Raw genomic sequence first — 21500 nt, 5'->3', positions numbered from 1 at the left:
CGTACGAGGTAATGACGGTGAATGAGTTTTAAGTATCTGGGGTCAACCATCCAAAGTAACTGACAATGCACAGGAGAGGTGAAGAAGAGAGGGTGAAGGTAAGGTGGGGTGGAGTTGGTTGAGTTCAGTGTCAGGTGACAAGGCAAAGGGAAGGTTTACAAGATGATAGCGAGACCCGCTGTGTGGTTTGGAGATGGTGACACTGATGAAAAGACAGCAGGCTTTGCTGGAGGTGGCAGAATTGAAAATGCCAAGATTTTCACTGGGAGTGACCAGAATGGACACAACTAAAAATCAGTGACAACTCAGGTTGAGCAGTTTGGGGACAAAGTTAGAGATAAGCATAGACCAGGGCTGCCCAATCCCAGTCCTCGAGAGCTACTATCCTGCAGCTTTTAGATGCATCCCTACTCCAACACAGCTGAATCAAATGGTTTGATTACCTCTTCAGCATGCCATCATGTTTGGCAAAGGCCTGATAACAAGCCATTCATTTGATTCGGGTGTGTGGGAACAAGGATGCACCAAAAGCTGCAGGACGGTAGCTCTCGAGGACCGGGATTGGGCACCCCTGGCATAGACATTTCAATCTTGCAGAGAAGCAACAGTTGATAACAGACAAAGGATGTTGATGATGTAGTGAAGGAGGACATGCAGAGGGTTGGAGTAACACGGGAGGATGCCAGGGACAGGGTGACATGGAGCCAGATGATCTGCTGTGGCAGCCATTAAAGGGAGCAGCCGAAAGAAGATGATGACAAGAAGATGACAAACTGGATCATATCTGTAACTTCCACATTCATTCGTCAGAATTATTTATTATTGCAACCATCTTACAATAAAAAGTTTATTATGAATAAATGCAGATAAAACTTTTTTTTATGAATAAAATTTTAATAGTGCATAACAGTGTATGTCTTCATTTATATGAAAATCAAACCCATAAAAATTTCTGAATAATAAATAATTTAAAAAATGTCATTTACAATGCATCTTCAATAAAAACTGAGAGAAATTTGGACATTTTAATGGGAACATCTGACAATATAAAGCAATCCAAAACATATTACAACACAAAACGGTCACAGTGTTTAACCTCGACGTGCCTCTGACAGTCTAATTTAAGTGCACTTATTTTTGGACTGTTACAGTGGAATGCATAGTATTGCACAGGAGTTGTTATTATGTTCACCACCTGCTGTAGTGTATTATTGCGTAGTGTACATCATTCTTGTAATGCTGGATTGTGACCAGGAGAGGGAGGTAAAACTCAGCTTAACACCTCCCAGTAACAGACACCCATTGTGCAAGCTGCTGAGTGAAGCTGCTTGTGGATTGCAGCTGGTGAACCTCTGTCGCCATCAATCACTCTGTCAGTAACAGTTTCCACAACTCAGTTTAACCACATCTGTATCTCGTGCACTTTATTCACATATTCATGAGTCCAGGTATAGAATGAGCTCCTGAGGTGGATCTTCAACAAAATCAGACCTTAGACAGCAGAGAGGGAAACACAGCCCTCTTGTGCTGCCTGCCTAGAAGCAAGGATTGTAAATTCAAAAGTTAATAACGACTATGCTCGTCTGTTGCTGTGACAATAACATCCATCCAAATCCGCATGGACACTGCACTGGAAGCCACCAGAAAGAACAGACGGTCATATGTCTTCACACAGAACGTCAGACTGGGCCGTGGTGACTAAAAAGAAGGCACAGACAATGAAACCGTCATCAGCTGATGAAGAAGCAGCTTTTTTTTGCTTAGTGGTAATGTTTTTTTTGTTTTGTTTGTTAAGATATACCAGTCATTTTGGACACACCTTCTAGTTTAATCGTTCTTCTTTATTTTCATGACTATTTGCATTGTAGATTCTCACTGAAGGCATCAAAACTATGAATGAACACGTGGAATTATGTAGCAAGCAAAAAAAGAATTATATATTCTCCAAAACAGCCCCCCTTTGCTTTGATTGCTGCTTTGCACACGTTTGGCATTCTCTCGATGAGCTTCATAAGTCATCTGAAATGATTTTCCAACAGTCTTGAAGGAGTTCCCAGACATGCTGAGCACTTGTTGGTCATTTTGCTTTCACTCTGTGGTACATCTCATTCTGAACCATCTCGATTGGCTTTATATCAGGTGACTGTGGAGACCAGGCCATGTGGCGCAGCACTCCATCACTCTCCTTCTTTGTCAAATAGTCTTTACACAGCCCAAAGGTGTTTTTGGGGTCATTGTTCTGATGAAAAATAAATGATGGTCCAACTAAACGCAGACTGGATGTGATGGCATGTCACTGCAGGACGCTGTGGTTGCCATGCCGTTTCAGTGTGCCTTCAATTTTGAATAAATTCCCAACAGTGCCACCAGCAAAACATACCCACACCATCACACCACCTCCTCCAAGCTTCATGGTGGGAACCATGCATGTAGAGAACATCCGTTCAGCTTTTCTGCGTTGCACAAAGACACAGCGGGTGGAACCAAAGATCTCAAATTTGGACTCATCAGACCAAAGCACAGATTTTCACTGGTCTAATGTCCATTCCTTGTGTTTCTTGGTCCAAAAAAATATCTTGTGCTCATTGCTTTTCATTAACTTGCGATTTCTGAGGCTGGTGACTCAGATGAATTTATCCTCAGCAGCAGAGGTGACTCTTAGTCTTCCTATCTTCCTGTTGTTTCCCTTTACTTAGCTGATTGACAACTATTAGAATCATGGCAAGAACCAAATAGGGCTGTCAGCTGTGTACCAACCTAATTTCTGCACAACACAAGCCTATTAAGAAGGCAAGAAATTCCACAAATGAACCCTGACAAGGCACACCTGTGAACTGAAAACCATTCCAGGTGATCATGAAGCTCAATGAGAGAAGGTCAAGGGTTTTCAGCACTGTCAACAAAGCAAACAGTGGCTTCTATCAAGAATCTAAAATGCAAGGTATATTTAGAGTTATTTATCATTTTTTTTCTTTGCTAGATCTATCTCTCTATCTGTATAGATAGATACCATTAAATGAGAAGGTGTGTCCAAACTTTTCACTGGTAGTGTATATCCGAGTAAAACCGCTGCCCAGCAGAACAAAAGTCTGGTAATAAGAGATTAATGTTACAATAATGTTTGTACTTTTTAACCATCTTTCTCATTTCTGTCTTGCAGCATTAACTTAGCCTCTATTTGTTGTATAAGTGCAGACTGATAATCACCTGTTTCACACAACTAAGAAAAGAACAGGATCTTCTGACCACAAACTATTTCCCTGAGGATTTTCTTTTCCTCATTTATTCCTACATGGTGAATAAGGTCACTGTAAGTAAGAGGGTTGACACTATTACTTTCTTAGAAGATGCCTGTGAGCACCAAATAAAAGTCTTACTAAGCAGTACTAATGTTACCAACAACCTACCTTTGATTTCTAGTCTATTCAAATATGATGGTACATGTATCAGGTCATATCATATAAACAAAACTATTTGGAAATATAAGGTAGCAAAACAAATTTTGTAACTGGTTTACATACTACAATAAACTCAAACGCACATGTGTGTACCTGTGATAGTCATCTTAATTCTACTTGAGTTGTTTTGTTTGTGTTAACTGTACGTTTCAGGAGAAAGAAAATATTTATTGGACTTCCTCTCTGCGCTATTGTAATATATTTAATAATCATTATAAATATTGGTCCTGAAAACATTCTGTAAAGAGATTCTAGAAATATTTTTTGAAAGTGTTTTGGTGGATTTATGACTGGATGACATGTCAAGAAATGACTTTAGAACCTCTACAAAATGAGTCCAGTGCAGTTTAAGCTACATTTACAAACTGTTGCCCTTCTGATCCAAGGTCTGTGCTCAGGAACACATGAAAAACTTCACAGATTTATTTAAAGTCCAGTTGTGTAAAATATGAGAACTCACAGAGGTGCCTGTTCGTAGATGGTCGTAGTAAACTTCCTCTATTGCTTGGAAATAAATGACTCCCTTTAGCTTCCTTTCATCACAGTCTGCAGCAAAGGCAAAAAAGGAATTTTAGAACATTAATATTGAATATTTAAGTCAATGTGAATTAAAAAAAAAAAAATTATTCCTTGTTCTTTCTTCAAAGCACAATAAAACGTAAGAAAAAAATTTAAAAAAATGTTTAGAATAAAAACTTTGATGTGATGTAATCTTATAATAAGTCTGACCACCTCCTAGCGTGACAGAGAAAGGTTCATTCAAACAAAGAGGCAAACACAGAGTCAGCGAGCACACCTCTCCAACCAGTCTAACCTGTATAGTAGGCTAGTCGTCTGTGGTCCATGTCAAACAGGAACCATCTCTTCTTCCAGGTTTTGACCCTCCCCCCTCGTTTGGTCAGGAAGCCCGCACAGCGTCGAGACGTCAGCCGCAGTTCCGTGCAGCCAGTCACTCCATGACCCAGAGACTCCACATGGGCCCTCAGGTCAAAGTTTGGAGAGAGGAAGAGGGGCAGGCTACGCTGCTGGAAGACAAATGGACTTTAAAGAAGCTTGAAAAAAACAAACAAAAAAAAAAACAAACAGTCAATTTACCATGATAAACTGACCAGTTCCTATTGGAGTTTATAGTGGTTACACTTGTTTTGGGTCCCCAAACCCCAAGGATGAGATGATAAAAATGTGAATGTCTTGGTTAAAGATGCTGGAAGTCAGTTAGTTATAAAATCATGAAAAATGAAACAGAATAACAACAAAACAGGTGACATAAGCGTCAAAGCTTGCATTGTCTTTTGGTACCCCCATAGAAACATTTTATCCATTCGCTTCTGCTTCTCCTTATCAGGGAAGGAGTCAGGGTACCCGGAGAGAACACACGCAAACACGGGGAGAACATGCAAACTGCACACAGAAAGGCTGCAGCCAGTTGGTGGATTCTAACCTCTTACTGTGAGGCAACAATTCCCAAAACTAATCTAACAATCCCGCGTTAGAGTTTCGTGGAAACTCCTTGTATTGTGGGTAATGTCAGCATCAGGTCTCGACAAGAACATCGAGAATACATGGATTAAAAGGACTACATATGCGTGTCTGTTGCATTAGGTTTAATCGTTTTACAAGGAAAACAAAATATTTTTCACTAACTTGTAGTTTGAATTTCATTCATACCTCAGAGGCGTTTGGGGAAGAGATGACCCGTTGTTGCTCTTCAGGTTCTGGCTCTGGTCTTTGTGGGGTCTCTGGTTCTGGTGGTTCTGTTCTGGAAGAATTAAGCTCTCTTTGTCTTCTCTCCTCCAACAGCAACCGTTGCTGATCTTCCTGAGTTCACACGCACATCAAAACAAATTATTATCCAAACCATTTCCAAGGTAACACAGTAAGACGGAAGCGACACTGGTTTAACCCAGCTCGAGGTAAGCATGCAAAAGCATAAAGGAAACTGAAATCAGAGTTACACTCTAAATCCTCCCATTCCTTTTTTGAAATTCTCTGAAACTCTCATATGCATGCACATTTTTTTAGTCTCTCCAACTGCCAGTGCTACAAACATGCATTACAAAACTCCAAACATCTGCTGTCTACTTTCCTGGAGCTGAGTGGGTGTCAGTAATCAGACAGGCGTATCTAATTCAGTGTGTCGCTGATGATTAGAGGTGTCAGCGAGTGTTTCCCACAGCAGGTGACTCACCCGCTCTCTGAGCAGCCTCTCTCTCTCTGCTTTGGCTTCCCTCAGTTTCTTCTCAATCTCAATGAGATCCAAAAGGCATGGACTGTAAGAAAAAAGTAATAATATAATTGAGTACAAAAGCTTTATACAGTTAGTTTAAATGAAAAAAAAAATTCTTTAGAAAATAATCCAATTAGCTGTATTTGTTTAACAAGTTATCAGTAGAATTAAATGGACATATGAAGCATAATCAATCAGACTCAAGCTTATCATCAGCAAAGATTGAGCTAGTGTTTAACAGGATGCGACAATGCAAAAGGCCAAATCATGACATGTGCTACATCATGAAGTATTCCTGAAACCCATCATGTAGTATGTCCAATACTATTCAATGAACAGACTTGTAACACCAGTGCAATCACCTCAACCGACACCTAACCTTATCTTCTCCTGCTGCGCAAGCCCCATGTTCATTTGCAAATGTTTTATCATTAACAGACAGCTCTACACCCGTTTACTTCCAGTAACACAACAAAGTACGCCTTCAACTGTTGCTGCTGTTGTATGCAAGTTCACAACGTGTGTTGCTAACGTCGTTTGTTAATAAGCCAAAAAACATAAAATAATCTGGTCATTTTGGCCCAATCTGAAATCCATCCTTTGACCATTATTCCAACTGGAAAAATTTATAATGCAATATAGTAAAACTGCTCAACCAATTACTGAATCTAATATGGATAGAAAACAAAACAACAGCCGTGGGAAAATAGTTAATAGCAAAATGTGGTTGCTCCCACTTTGATTTTACACCCAACGTGGTTTATATTGTGTGTTCGTGCAATTTTGGCCTAATTAAGAGGGTTTCTTGTTGCACTTTGCTGCCACAATGTGTTTGAAAGTATCCTAATTTATCAAAAATGGTTTTATCTGCTATAGTAAAGACATAACAAACAGAAACTGTGGTCATGGAGCAACCTGATGCCAAGTGGTTATAGTGCCTTGTGTGTCTGAAAATATACTTGATGACCACAAACCAGGACCCACTAATTAATAGTGTCAAATTATATATACATATTTTTTGTATTAAAAATGTGAATTATGGCGCAAAAACCCTTCACATGCTACATTTCTCCACTCAGTGGGCCAAAAGAATAGCAATTAAAATCCATTCTGGTTGCATGTGAATATAATTACCTAGTACATGAACATTGAAAAATGCATTAAAGAACCCCATTTGCTTTTTAAAAAGTGAAGACACTGACCTGGCAGCACGAGAGCTTGTTGTACTATTACATGGAGTTAGGACTCCACCACCATTGCTGGCCCCAGGTCTGTCCCCATTGCCGTGCCCACTGCTGTGCCCATTGCTCAGTCTATGGGACAGGACAGGGGATGTGAAAGCCTCTGGGGCCTGGCTGTCAGGATGCATCCTTACCAGCACTGAAAGTGGAAGGAAATAAAAAGAGACATGTGAGAACAACATGCATTGGTCAGCATAAATAGCTTTTTATAAGATTCGGCATGAGAGAAATCTGTCATGTGGTATCAAAATGTTAACTCACTCATTTTATATTTTACATACAAGAAGAGTCAGATATGATTTTCAGGAAGAGACTTAGAGGATTAAGAAGAAGAGCAAACTCCTGACAAGACGTGACATGACCCTGAAGATCCGGCTACTATTTAATGACAGATAGATGGGCATGTGAAAAACAGATACTACTGGGGAGATTTAAGGCTTAAGTATATGGATGATTCTCAGGCTCATCTGGTCCGCACAGGCAAAACCAATGTAATAACGACCTGCCAACTCTACTGACACGCCTTTGATTTGACTAAAAGGGAGGGAACTGAGCAAACAGACCAGACAAAATGAGCACAAGGGTGCAGAGAGAACATGTTTATTGTTCTATATCACAAACATCTCAGCCTGAGCAATCAGGAGGACAAAGTGAGGTAGAAAAATTGGACTCACCTTGTGCTGACACCGGCCTGTCGTTTAGTCTGTTATTGCGATGCGAGCTTCGTCTCCTGGGCAGACTGACACCTTCTTTGCTTGGATCCTAAAAAATAAAAAGACAGTGTGCTTAAAGTACATTCAAAACACAGACACTGTCATCTCAGATCTTTCTGTTAGCTATCAGCACATGTTTTGGAAATCAGTAATTGAATTAAAGCACAAATGTCAATTATGACATTAGACCAAATGATGACATTAACTGTTGCAGAAACAAAAAACCAAACCTGTGTGACAAGCTGCATACCTGCGGAGGCTTGTGAACCGTCAGAGGAGAAAGAGACATCATGCAGGGAGCTGAGCTGGTGATGTCAGACCAGTCGGTGAGCGGCTTCTTGTCTTTGCGAACCTGTTTGAAAGCCAGGTTTAAATTCCAAACCTCAGTAAAGCATCTGTGATCAACACTGTTCATTTTCACCAACTGTAACCGTAAAGCAAAACACATTCGCAACATACCACATCTGCCTGAGAATTAAAACTTCCAGGAGGGATTGTAATGAGTTAAAAAATTATCACAGCTCCACTATCTTCCCCTCTATCCCTCCCTCTCCCTGCTTGACTCACAAACACATGAGCAATTCAGTCACTACATGCAGTCCACTGTTTAACCCTTGTCCGCCTCTTTCACTACTCAGCACAACAGCACATGCTGGCAGCAGAAGTGTGGCTGTTAAACATCTGCTGCACATACATCAGTGTTGTTTTCTAAGGGATTTGATAAATATTCAAAAGCTTTCTTGACACAATACAATCCAACTGTTTTCACAAATAAATATACAAATACACAAACAGCTCAGAGCACTAAAATTCCCAACACATCTGTGACAAGCAAACCACATCCTGCATGCAGTCATATTAAAGTCATACACACTTGGCCATGTTGTCTGACACTGCTTCTCCCTCTCTCCTCCTCTGTACTGCCACTCCCTTCTGCCCTCCCTTTTTCAGTCCCCTCTCTTATTTACAACAGCTGATGAACTTCACATTAATCCAGTTTCATGACGGACGCTATTTTAAAGACCCTCAGTCACACAAATCAACTCGAGTGCAGTCATTTTACTTACCAATCGCTGCAAGGATGTGAAACTTCTCCCAGCTTGCCTTCTCTCTCTCTCAGACATCCACACATTCACAACTGCAGCACCATCCCTCACGTTGCTTACTCCTCCCTCTCTACCCCTTTCCCTCCCTCCTTTTAGTCTGAGTTAATCTCGCTCTCTCTTGCTCTCTCTCTTTCTCTCTCCCTTCCTCGCTCACTCTCGCCTCCTCCCTCTGCTTGTCTCATTTTCCCTTTTACTCATCCAGATCTTGGCTCCTGCTCTTTTTTTTTTTTTTTTTTTTTTTACTGGTGCAATCATAACTCCGATTAAATGGAAGCCACTGACTGACAATGAAAACACATAACACATGACAGCGTGGACTATACTCAGAGCTGGATAGATGTTTCACGAAACTGAACTGAAAAGAAAGAAACGGGTCATGGACACATGTTAGACTTTCGGAAATCTTTCACTACTCACAAGTGATTTAGAGATTTGGATCCAGCTTTAGTTTTGCTAGCAGTGCAACTCTTTTGATCTTTGTTAAGTTGTGCTCAGATTGAATAAAAACATATTTATGCACTTAAGGAACTGTAACCAGTAATAGAGGTTGGTTAATTTGTTTCAGGTTTTTAATACCTAACTTAATATATAGGTTTATGCTACTGCAACAGCAGCATTTATCTGGAGTCAATCTTCTCTGTACAATAATATTGACTCTCGTGTAACTTTGTTTTTCTCTTTATTGCCTCACGGTGTTAATATGTTTTCTTTAACCTGTTAAATGCTCTACTTCAATCATTAACTAGCCACCAACTTTCTCTGCTGCTTGGTTCTAAGCAGTTAATCCACAGTTTGCCTAGGCTTTATTTAGTGCCTGCTGGGGCTTGAAATAAGGCTGATGAGAATGGTGCAAGTGAACCAAAAACTGCCTGAAAAGTGTAGGCTTTGTCTGTACGAGGTGGAAGCCCAACTGTTAAGGTGAATTTGTAGAAACTGTCAGGAGTAGATGTGGGTTTGAATTTCTACCCTTTAACAAGTCTGGGAGGTTTGGCAGTTGGCCCACCATCCATACAAGTCAAGTGAATGCCAATGTGGTAACCTATACAAATGTTATACAAATTCAGTAGTAGTAGTGGGACACCAGCTCAGGGCTTCCCCCCCGAACAGGTTTTAAAGTTATTTTTAGACCTTTTCAGACAGATAATGCTTATTGGCTTTATGTAGACAAGTGCGTTAGAATGAATAACCTGTTCATTTGCAGCAGTTGAAAGATATTAAAGCAATGAGGGGATCTGTAGGGTCATATGATAGCCCTCTGCAGGTTTGTCACTATGAACTGAAATCTGCAGACAGATTCTGTGCTGCTTAAAAAACCATTTAACTCATATCTGAACTCACTTCCCGGTTTACCTCGTTCACTATACTTTGTATAACAAACACTCATCATAAGATTCTTAGTTAGAAAATTTCAGAAAATTAGAAAACTGTTGCTGGCCTGCTGGGTCTTGATTTCTGCTGAGATTGTGGGATGGTGGGATCAAAATTTGGTGTAAATAACATGAAAGCATGGATCCATCCTGCATTGTATCAGTGGCTCAGGCTGCTGGTACTGTAATAGTGTAAAATCTGCTGTAGCTGTATGATGATGCCATCTCTATATGGGGTGTTTCAAGCACGTTGTGGAATCTATGCCACCAAGAATTAGAGGCATGACGATGTCAAATGTAAAAAATTCAAATACAGCCACCGTCATTAGGAGGAGCTAGCTGCCTGCTGTGCCTTAACCAAATAATCAAATACTGCTTCCAGCATATGAAACATCAAGAACAGACAACACAAAAAAGAAATAAACAGATTGGTAAAACAGAAAAGTAACAGAACTAACAAATGTGGCCATCGCAATAGAAACTACACCAGTTAAATAAAGACCAAAAGTTAGTAAAACCCACAGTATGACAAATCCCACATACCATTTGGGTGTGTATGAGCTCCCTCTTCTCTTTCCTCAAGGCATTCATCTCTCTCTCTTTCTCCTTTTCCATGTCCCGCAGCTGTCTCTCTAACCGTTGGACTTGCTCCTGAAAATTCAGACAATCATTCCCATCAGTGCGGACTGGATATGGCTTCCTGTCCTCCGAGATAATATCACGTGCTGTAGCTGATTCATGTAGCTGTTCTGAGTTTACCTTATCTTTTCATTATGCTGTGATGTAATATTGAGTAAATATCCCCCGATGTGACAGTGCGTATGTCGCTGTGAGTAAATACAGGTCACTAAGCTGAGTCCATCTCTTCAGCCGAGACACAATGCAAATCAAATGGCCATTTTGCAAGTTAATGAGAGGCACAAGACTGACACAGGAGAGCAGGACTGGAGAAGCAACTTCAATGAATATATGGCTGATATAAAATCACCACTTTAGGGCAGTAAGAGTGAGAGATGTCATGTGCATCGAGGCCACAGTGCAGCTGAGTCAACTAGCATCCCTCTCACACAATCCCAGCCTTCATCTCCGGGGCTGCGCTCCTCCTCCTACATTCTGAAGCTAATTGAGAAACAACTGAACATTATTTTCATCATCTATGTTTATGGAATTGTAAATGTTGGAAGGAAGAACAGCTTTTTGGAACAGCCAGCATTGAAATGTAAGTCAAGATCCTCTGACTTAGAATGTCAGCAATGTTGTTTTTGTGTCATTCTGTGTAATTGGTGCATTTCTTTCCTTTTATAAAAAAAATATTGGACATAATCTGTGAGAGAGAGACTATTCAGAGTATAGAAGACTTCTAAATGAGGCATAAGATCGTTAATCACGTTAACTCCACTCTGGCACACAGTTTGGCTAGTCAGGATGAGTTTTCAGTTAGTGTCATCATCAGGTTATATTACGAAGCACATGCTGCCTGCTAAAATCAGCATGAGATCATTACTGGGGTCTGAACATTTAGCTCAGAATAAGCAGCACCCAACCATGATAGAAAAATGACCTGACAACACAGAAAAAAAATTGCACTAGGAATTAAGGCAGGGGTGGGCAACTCCAGGCCTCGAGGGCCGGTGTCCCTGCAGGTTTTAGATGTGTCCTTGAACCAACACAGCTGATTTAAATGGCTAAATTAGCTCCTCGACATGTCCTGAAGTTCTCCAGAGGCCTGGTAACGAACTAATCATGTGATTCTAAAACCTGCAGGACACCGGCCCTCGAGGCCTGGAATTGCCCACCCCTGAATTAAGGTGAAGTCCACATACAGACTGCTGGTTTCCAAAGTTCAGTTACTGAATTAGAAATTAAAAAAATAATAATGGATTGCATTTATATAGCGCTTTCCAAGGCACCCAAAGCGCTTTACAATTCCACTATTCATTCACTCTCACATACACACACTGGTGGAGGCAGCTACAGTTGTAGCCACAGCTGCCCTGGGGCAGACTGACAGAAGCGAGGCTGCCATATCGCGCCATCGGCCTCTCTGGCCAACACCAGTAGGCGGTAAGTAAAGTGTCTTGCCCAAGAACACAACGACCAGGACAGAGAGCCCAGGGATCAAACAGGTGACCTTCCGGTTACAGATACGCTTCCCATCCCCCTGAGCCACGGTCACCCCAGTCCATAAATAAGAGTATGCACACCCAACGTGTCAGTTGAACAATTGAATTTAAATTCAAGTGCCAACATGTTACAGATCTTTTGAAACTGCCATGGGAATCCTGATCTGAAGAGTTTTGTTGGTTTAATGTTGCTCAAGGGCAGAATAGCTAATCTCTTAAAAAATACCCTCACAAATAAGCATGATTTCAAGCATTTTTAGTCGACAATATTATCTTTCAGTCAGGATTGTGCAACCCTTCTTTTTCCATATCTCCTCATCTTCTTTAAGCAGAACAACCCATCTAATGTGGTGATTAATGTGATTAATTTCACTTTTAAAGTGCAACAGCCCTGAAATGCTATCCGAGTCAGATTTATCACTTTGTTGTTTGATGCCAACAACTCTGTGATTATTGTTGGAGGTTTGTGGTTCTTCTGTTCACTTTCTGGTCGGTCTTCTCCTCATTTTAACTCTCAAAAAGAGGAAAACAGATTTCAGCAAAAGCTAGGAGCATGGTGCAACACATTTTAGAAAAAAAAACCCACAATCTTTATGTGTCTCTAAAAGAAGCATGGAGACTGTCCAGACTGTGATCAAAAAGAACTGGGTCCTGTTTCTATAGATCTTTTGGAAAACTGTTGTACTGGTATATATTCAAGTGTTAGCTGTTCCTATCATTTCATCCACTTATTGTATGCACAAGTATGACATCACATGTCTGCACTGATGCGGAATTTATGTGAGAGTAAACACTGAAAAAAAAGCATGTGACCCTGATAACACTTCAAGGAGCAGCTGTGTAACTGTCTCAAAAACTATCTCAAAGACGCGCTGTTTACCTGTGCAACGTTGACCAAAAGCTTCTGGCATGAGATTTCCTTTTCAAGCTCTCCTTCACTCTCTCTCTCCTTGCATTTGCTCTCATCCTCTTCAACAATGCCGGTCTCTCGCTCCAGAAAATTAAACTCCCAATCCTCAAAGGCCCGAACTGATGCCTCCATCGCCGCCTCCTCCTGCAATGAAGACAAAAAAAAAATATTGTGTAAATAAAGGTGCTTTTTTATTGTGAACTGCTTGCTAAAATGTGTCTTGTTCTGGAGCCTAAGAGAAGGTTTATGAATGTAACATCCCCAAGAAATTTATGTGGGAAAATCAAAAGTGAATGGATGGAGGGAAGATACAAAACAATGCCTTTGGCACTCTAGTACAACAATAACTACTGAATGAATTGACTGGTTGATTGATGGAAACATTCCATCGTTCTGTTTTATGCAGTCCAGTCACTGGTTTTTCTACTTATATGCTTAAAACAATAACCCCCCACACATCCAGATGTTAGCACTGTTAGCACCCTTATTTAATACACCAATCAAGATTATAATAATAATAATAATAACATAAATAAGAGTGAACTCTTTACTGGATTTTTTTAGTGCAGATCCATGTATGAGTATGGTCACCTTTAAAGGTTGATTCATGCTCTTACAGAGATATTTTTAACTTTGTGCAGAACTTTTTAAAGTTTGGCAAGCCTCGTTCCATCGTCACTTTACATGACAAAAGAGTTTACTAGAGAGAAATCAATCGACAATGCTACACTTCCTTTGAGAAGTAGTTTAACACCTTTTATTACACAGCTAGTAATATCAAACTGACAATTGCTGGCACAATGCTGCTACTCACAAATGCCAAATTAGCTTATTTATAATCTCCAGGTTATTTGTATTTCTTTATTATCATGATCTCACAATACTTCTCAAACATCTTGTTGTGACTCAAACTTTTTAGTGTACAATCAAAAGACTTGAGTACGTACTTATGTGGACAAAAAGTTAAGTGAACTTAAGAGCTTCATTATTCTCAAGGTTTGGCAACCGGAGGCACACTTCCAGTATAAGCACAAAATTCAATGCTTCACTGCCTATTGAAACACTCAACGGCCTCACTGGAATGCCTGCTCTCTTAGTGCTGTGCAACACGTACTTAGGTCCTGTTTGTGTGCATGTATGCAGCTTTTTTTCTGTGAAGCAACTTGTGAAAAACCTGCTTTCTAGAAGCCCTTTCCAAATAAATCCGACAAGTTACCACAGAAAGGAACCAGCTACCGGACAACACTAAACCTGTCATTAAACAATGCGATTTAAACAAAAAGGTTTCTCATCTTGTTCTGTTACATTCACAGGCAAAACACACATCCTGTGTTTTGTTTAGGTGTGGCTAAACATTAGCACTTCAGGTTGAACAGGTACTGAACAATCACTCACTGTATTCAAGACAATATTATGTGCAAGACTCAGCGCTGTCAACACACCTTGTATCTGAGACACTGTGATATATCAAAACAGCACACCAAGCATTAGCTGCAGTTATGTTTTATCTAGATAACTGCCATCGAGACACAACCATTGGGATGTTTTTGTGTCTCTCTATATTTAAAAAAAGGCAGGATTAGATGTTTAAAAACAGAAAACAGAAAAGACCCAGATGTGTTTTTGGGTGGTACTGGAAATCTTGAGCATACAGTTTTTAAAAATGATTTACAGCCCACACCCTAAAGTAGGAAACAGACGTTTGATTACCACAACTTCAAGGAATCTTATCTGGCTAAAGCCCGCTGGTCAGTTTTGTGTTTGTGTTTAACATATTTTGAAGAATCATCATTGTAGATGAAATGACAATGATGCTGGCTCTGTTGGTTTTGCAGATGTTTTGATTGAAGAAAGAAAAAAAAAAAAAAAGAACACTGTGGATCACCCAAATGACTAACTGTAACTGTCATCCTCCACCCATGCTGAAAATGTCCTACTCGCCTTCTGTAGCTGCAGCATTAGCTGTTCTCGCTGACTTTCTGGCTGACTTGGGATCAGTTTCTCTTTTTCTTTGCACCTACTCTTCAGCTCCTCCACCCTGCGTCGCTCCTCTTCCAGATTCTCTCGTTCCTGCATTTACAGAGAGTTAGAAAAGAGCGAGCAAAAAACTGAAATGCAAAACAAAAACTCTGCCTGAAAAGAAACAAGAGCAACAGGTCTATTAACCTTTGTTTACAATGAGGGCTGGATATATTTATCTTGAAAACATGTCACATGTTTGACATCTAACGGTTAATGCATGGGAGCTGACTTATCACTGACACGATCTTGTGTTGACTTTAGCTGCACATTACTGAGCCTACATGCCAGTTTCTTCTGGGGGTGTAAGTCCTACACTAAGACACTCGAAGTCTAGGAGGGCTTGAAATATGAAGGTGTGGCATTGGAGGTTAGGGGTTAAAAAAAAAAACCCATAACATCTGCCAAGTTTTAAGTATTTAAAAAGAAAAAAAAATACTAAAACTGTATTAGATAATATCACATGTATCTTTTACCTTTTGTCTGTCTGTGTGTTTGTGCTTCTCTCTTTGCCCGGCCTCCTCCTGTAGATCCTTCAGCTTCTGCGTGTGTTTGTGCAGCCGGTCCTTCTCTGTCTGCAGCTCTCCTTGTAGCAAAGCAATCTCCAGCTGCAGCTAAGAGGGTAGAAGACGCGACCGAGGTGAATCATACTGACCTGACCTTATGCAAGTCAGAGTTAAGCATTCCTTTATCGTGACTGTAGTGGAGTTTGGAAACGGCGCTGCAATTTCAATGTGCATGCATCAGCAGAAACATCAAAACCACTTTTACAAGTTTCGCAATTGATCTGATAATTCCAAGTCAATTTTCTCAATCAAATAACTGGAATAACATGTTAACCCTATCAGCTCTTCAGCGACTTTATCCAGCAGTTTTTTTTGCACGGTGACATAACGTTTTTGTCCAGATCATGTGACATGCTCACCTCAATGTTTAGCTCTTCCTTCTGCTGTTCGATCTCTGTGATTCGCTGTTGGAGCACGGAGGGTGATGGCAGGACCCTCAGTGAACCCACCTCCAACTTTTTAATGAAGGTCTGACAGAAAGCAGGAAAAAGAATGAGCAGACAGAGTGACCACATGCAGGCTGTTAGGCTGGGAAGGGCTCAGACCAGCAATGATGATTCATTGTTTTAACCAGAATTAAAAGGTCTAACAAATGACTACATCACCACCATAGACAGCTTCCTCTCCCTCACCTTCTCGTTCTCTGCGCTGCTACTTTCTGTGTCAGACTCTGCCCCTGAGGAGGCGGGACTCTGACCTTCAGTCATTCTGGTGATCCACGGAGGCCGCGGACCCTGCTGCCACTGACTCCTGGAGTTTTCCATATTGTGTTGGGGCATTTCTATAGTCTGAAACAGAGGAGGGAGTAAATGAGAGCTGGAGAGTGTGGGGTTGGAGGGGTGTCTGGTTGACTTTAGTGAGTATTGTAGTAATCTAATATGCTGCATGGCTGAAGGTGTGTGAGGGATCAGGTGACAGTTTGCTGAGGGGATAGGATGGTTGAATAAAGCAGCATAAGCAGAGAAATCCCCTCCAGCTTCCAGAAAACAGTCTGTGAAAACACCTTGCTTTGAAGAGTGGAAGTGAAAGAGCGGAGTTAATATCCTATATGCGTGGTGGTTTGTGGTTGGGTTTCAGGATCTCTCTCTTAGCGAAGGACTATCAGCGTGTGTAGACACAAGCGTGATAAACAACAGTATGTTCTGCTGTAGCTTCAATGGTCATCAATGACAATTTGAAAGGAGCAAGATCAGAAAAGGCTTTGATGTACTGTTATATTGTACTTTATCTTCTCTGTCACATTCATGTGGATTTACTGAAGAAAATATTGTTACGTACAGAGCATATGATGTGCTACATCAAAGAGCTTAGGAACATGTCAGCCTACAATATCCTAATCTCTTCATTATGTTTTGTGCTTTCACCCTCATCTTTGTGGTCTCTCTCTCTCTACACACACGCACAAACAAACCCTAGCAGAAACACCCATGTGTGCACAGGCCAAAACAAATTTGTGGGAAAATACTTTTGATTACTATTGTCCAACCTTTTCCCACCATCTTCTCTCGCCCTCTGTGCCCTCTTCCTTTCCCTCCATGCAGACCTTATTAGGTTGCAGGGAATGCACGCTGAGCAAAAGTAGAGATAAATTTAAGCCAAGATATGAGCGAGAGCTTCCAAACAACCACTGGCACACTGACATCCAGAGAGGGGGGGGGGGCACTGGGGAGGGATGAAAAGGCATGGACAGAGAGCAGCAGAGAACAGCAAGGGGGTGGCACATCTCATTTCTAGTGATATAATGGATGGAAAAAAAGCTGATGTGTCCTACATGTGGCTATAGATTACAATAATGTTCATACAACAAACATGTTACGTCTTGACAGTGAAAGAGTAGAATTTGCACCTTTAAAATAAAGACTGGATCACTGTGACTCATCTACCTTTTTAAGAATGTAGAGTGGTCTGTGGAGGAAACACAAATAAATGTGAGCGTTATCTTTTGATGGGGTATGTATACAGGGTATTTCCCTAAAACAAGCTGAAACTGCACTTTCCGTTTCAGGAGTGATATTTTACCACGTCTGGTACCTAAAGGAGAAATGTGACTGAGGACTATTAATGGTCTGTGACGTGTGTTATTTTTCCTGTGCAGTCACAGTTTACAGTATGACACTGATATATAGGCTCCCACGAGACAGAAGCTATTAAAAAATAATAATAACAACATACATTTTACATGAAAACAGAAAAACAAACAAATAAAAACACCAAGAACCAGCAGCCCAATGAAAGGAGGTCCAGACAACTAAGCAAAGTAACAAAACTTTGACATAGATTGAAAGTTAATTAATATTAATATTTTTGTAATATTATGTGCATATGCTTGATTACACAAACATTTCTAATTAATTTTATGTAACAATATTGAATAATTAAACAGTTTATTCACTAATGAAGTCATCTATTAAGATAGTGATTCAGCATTTGTCAGGACAGGATAACTATGTCCTGATAACCCCAGGACAAGGGTGGGCAAGAGTATTACAAACACCCAAAGATCCACCGACATATCTTTTTTGGCTGACACTGGTCTGTAATCAAATCAGGCGGAATATGCTGGTGTCAGTGGCTGACAATTAGCTGTTGTGAAGAGCTAAAACAATTTAACACACTTAAGTTATTTTAAACATTTCCTGAAATGGTACAGTATTAAATAACAGAAATATAATAATAATTTAAAAACATATTAGTTTTAGATTTTGTTCAAATTGTTGCTTTAAACATACGTATCAGCCTAGAATACCTACAAGCACCTATCACCATAATGAGTCTTGCACAACACCTCATTCAAGACCTGGGCCCTGTGCTTCGTACGTCGCATCCAAGATCAAATGAAACATCCAAGACCAAATCATCGCGCTAACTCTGAGCTCGCTATTCCGGTTCCCCGAACACACCTGTTGTTGACGATTAGTATAGCTGGATGAAGTAATGTGAGATCACTGGGTGGCCCAACAGGGGCTACGCATCGATAGTAGAAACATTGATCGGCAACCCTTTGATTGGTCGGCGAAAATGTCGAAGGAGCGCGCTCGGTATTTTTCGGCAGCAGAGCAAGAACTCTTGAGTGAGGGATTTCAGGAGTTTCAGAGTTTAATTAAAACGCAAGGGAACACTGCAAAGGCTGCAAAAGCAAGGAGAGAGGGCTGGCAGAAAGTTGCTGACAAATCAAACTCGTAAGTAATTCAATAATAACAATAATAATGGAGTGGATTGATATAGCGCTTTTCAAGGCACCCAAAGCGCTTTACAATGCCACTATTCATTCACTCTCACATTCACACACTGGTGGAGGCAGCTACGGTTGTAGCCACAGCTGCCCTGGGGCAGACTGACAGAAGCCAGGCTGCCATATTGCGCCATCGGCCCCTCTGGCCAACACCAGTAGGCGGTAGGGTAGATTTATCATATCACACCATATTATCCAATATTATATTACATTATATTATATTATAATATGTTATATTATATCCCCTTTCACATTAGAGCCACAACAGGACCCACTAGAACATGGGAACAAGTAAAAGTGAAATATAAGAATATTCTACAGAATGGTAATATTTATCACTTATATTGCTTTTAGTCTCTTGGAAAGAGACCCTGGAATACTCTGTTTGTTTGTTCATAACAGCAACCAAGAAAAGGGCAGAGCAAAAAAAAAGACAGGTGGTGGTCCTGCACCCCCTCGTCAACAAGTTGGTTAAGTGAATAATACCCTCACGGGAAAATCGATATCTCTCTATGAGCACACTGTCGCGCTGAGCTAAAGGATCCTGTCTGTCCCGCAATATACGCTGAATTCTGAGGACTCTCCTTATCAATCTTGCACCTTCCGCAATGGGTTGCTCGCGTAAACGGACAGGATATGACTGCGACAGGCTTCCCAAATCCACCTTGGCTTTTATAGCCGTGGTCTCTCATCTTGATTACACGAAGTAATTTACAATTACTACTCTGAAATATGAATTACATCTGTAATAATCACATACATGTAATAGAATGTTAATAGTACATTTCCCTTTTTTAGGGAATGACCTGTATGTATCTGTGTGAAATCAATAAAAGGATCAAGTGCTGCATTATCTTTAGTTACACTGATGTTATTTATTTATGGTGAAACAGTGGTGGAATATCGCTGTTGCTTTCGTATGAATGACGCGGACATACCTGCGTGGCCGCGATCTAATCCTGTTTACATAAAGTAAACCTGCTCCCCAGCAGGTTTACGCTTACGGCTCTGTTGCTATGACAGCAAGTCCCGGATGGGCTTCGGGGAACCGAACGATCCAGGATCACGCGAAATCGTCAACAATCTCATCCAGCTAACTCACTTAGCGCGGTACGAAGAACAGGCCCCAGATTGATGAAATGTAAAAAAAACAAAACAAAACCCTGAACATTAGAGGCACCATAAAAGAAATATGTATCCTATATTAGACTGGACTACATAAATTATTTGGCCACTAAATAGGAGTAAACAGGAGTAAAAATGCAAGCAAAAAGAATTAAGACAGTATGCTTTGTATCATAGTTCGGGCAATTACAGTAACACACAAAGAGAGAAAGTTAATGTGTAAAAAGTTGGGTCCTCGCTCTCTGATCCTCTGATATTCAGTGAAAGCTGTCAATTTCAGGGAAAACAGGACAGGGAGAGCGTCACAGTGAATTACATCATAATCCAAACAAACATTAGTGCAAGTGTTTGACCTCTAACTAAAGTCCAGCAAGATACCCTATCAATGCTAGAGCCAAGACATACAGGAGTAAAGTCCAGGCCTCCATATTAACACGGTGGTTTGTGTAAATAAAACAATCAAAAAGGCAAAAGAAACACTAATGAAACAAGATGGAGCGAGACAGTAAAAAAAAGGGGGAGCAAAGCTCTGCCTGAAAGGCAGATCAAAGAACAAAGCAGAGTTTTGTGCCCAAAATAATTGGACTTGATTACGGGGAGGGGAGCGCCTCTGGAGAATAAGATGCCAGAGAAAGAGAGAATGACCGGAGATGCAGTTCAGGATCAAGTGGGATCGTGTGTGTATGTGTGAGTGTGTGTGTGCGTGCGTGTTATGTAAGGAATCCCCAGAGCAAAAACAAAAACGTAACCCTCAGAAATCGGCCTGATCATATACGTTAACTTCTATCGGTGCAAAGTATCAGTCACAGATCATTTATAGCCAATATCTGATTCACCACAACACAAACAGTGTGAAGGGGTTATGCCTGTTCGACAACATATCAAGCAGACATGAGAAAAATGCTACTCGTGTCACTTTATCTCACACAGCATGTGTGTTCACTTCAGAAAAGTTTTATCTTGCTCTTTTACTGTGATGCTTCTCACTTCGTTTGATCCCAGCTTATCCAAACAGAAGTGAGTCAGTATGTGGGTTTGTGTCCCGATTCATGACTAACCAGCAAATTGGATTTTTTCTGGAACATTTCATTTGCTGCCACTGCCTGTAATTTCAAGAACTTATAGCAGTTTTGGTATGTGTGTGCTCCTGTATGCTGGAAGCAGCTAACACAGCCTTGAGCTACAAGACTTAAGCGGAGATAAGGAGGTCACGGAAAACTGGTGAGCTCACACCTTTCCAATCCTGCACTCCTTCAATCCCAACCAATGCTGACTCACAGCACATTACTTGAAGATATTTATCAGACTTTGTACAGCTCCCTCTGGAGCCACAAAAGCTTTTACACAACTTGTCCGTGTATGCAGAAGCACTCCCAGCGAGTTGTAGGAGACTTTGCTTGTAACAATCTGTGG

General features: G+C 40.7%; 1 protein-coding gene across 1 annotated transcript; it reads right to left on the bottom strand.

Moving 5' to 3' along the window:
- Positions 1 to 1012: 1012 nt before the first annotated feature.
- On the bottom strand, positions 1013 to 17426 carry phldb3 (pleckstrin homology-like domain, family B, member 3). Its single transcript, XM_082551434.1, has 15 exons — positions 17217 to 17426; positions 16363 to 16518; positions 16090 to 16200; positions 15641 to 15778; positions 15087 to 15215; positions 13116 to 13289; positions 10656 to 10763; positions 7890 to 7991; positions 7601 to 7688; positions 6888 to 7065; positions 5647 to 5728; positions 5127 to 5276; positions 4273 to 4483; positions 3919 to 4004; positions 1013 to 1698 (listed from the first exon to the last, which is right to left on the bottom strand). The coding sequence occupies exons 1-15, from the start codon at positions 17412 to 17414 to the stop codon at positions 1564 to 1566; spliced, it is 2046 nt and encodes a 681-aa protein (XP_082407560.1). The 5' UTR covers positions 17415 to 17426; the 3' UTR covers positions 1013 to 1563.
- Between the last annotated feature and the right edge of the window lie 4074 nt (positions 17427 to 21500).

Source organism: Aulonocara stuartgranti (assembly GCF_965226115.1).
Source record: "Aulonocara stuartgranti genome assembly, chromosome: 11".
Taxonomy (NCBI): Eukaryota; Metazoa; Chordata; class Actinopteri; order Cichliformes; family Cichlidae; genus Aulonocara; species Aulonocara stuartgranti.
Note: the sequence above shows the minus strand (reverse complement) of the source record. Positions and strands in the feature narration are given on the sequence as shown.

Coding starts and splice junctions, on each gene's coding strand:
- phldb3 (XM_082551434.1), bottom strand. CDS start 17,414: ATGCCTTTTCATCCCTCCCCAGTGCCCCCCCCCCCTCTCTGGATGTCA. Junction 7,992..10,655: donor AGCTCATACACACCCAAATG/GTATGTGGGATT, acceptor GCTTTCAAACAG/GTTCGCAAAGACAAGAAGCC. Junction 5,277..5,646: donor AGAGGCTGCTCAGAGAGCGG/GTGAGTCACCTG, acceptor GTGTGAACTCAG/GAAGATCAGCAACGGTTGCT.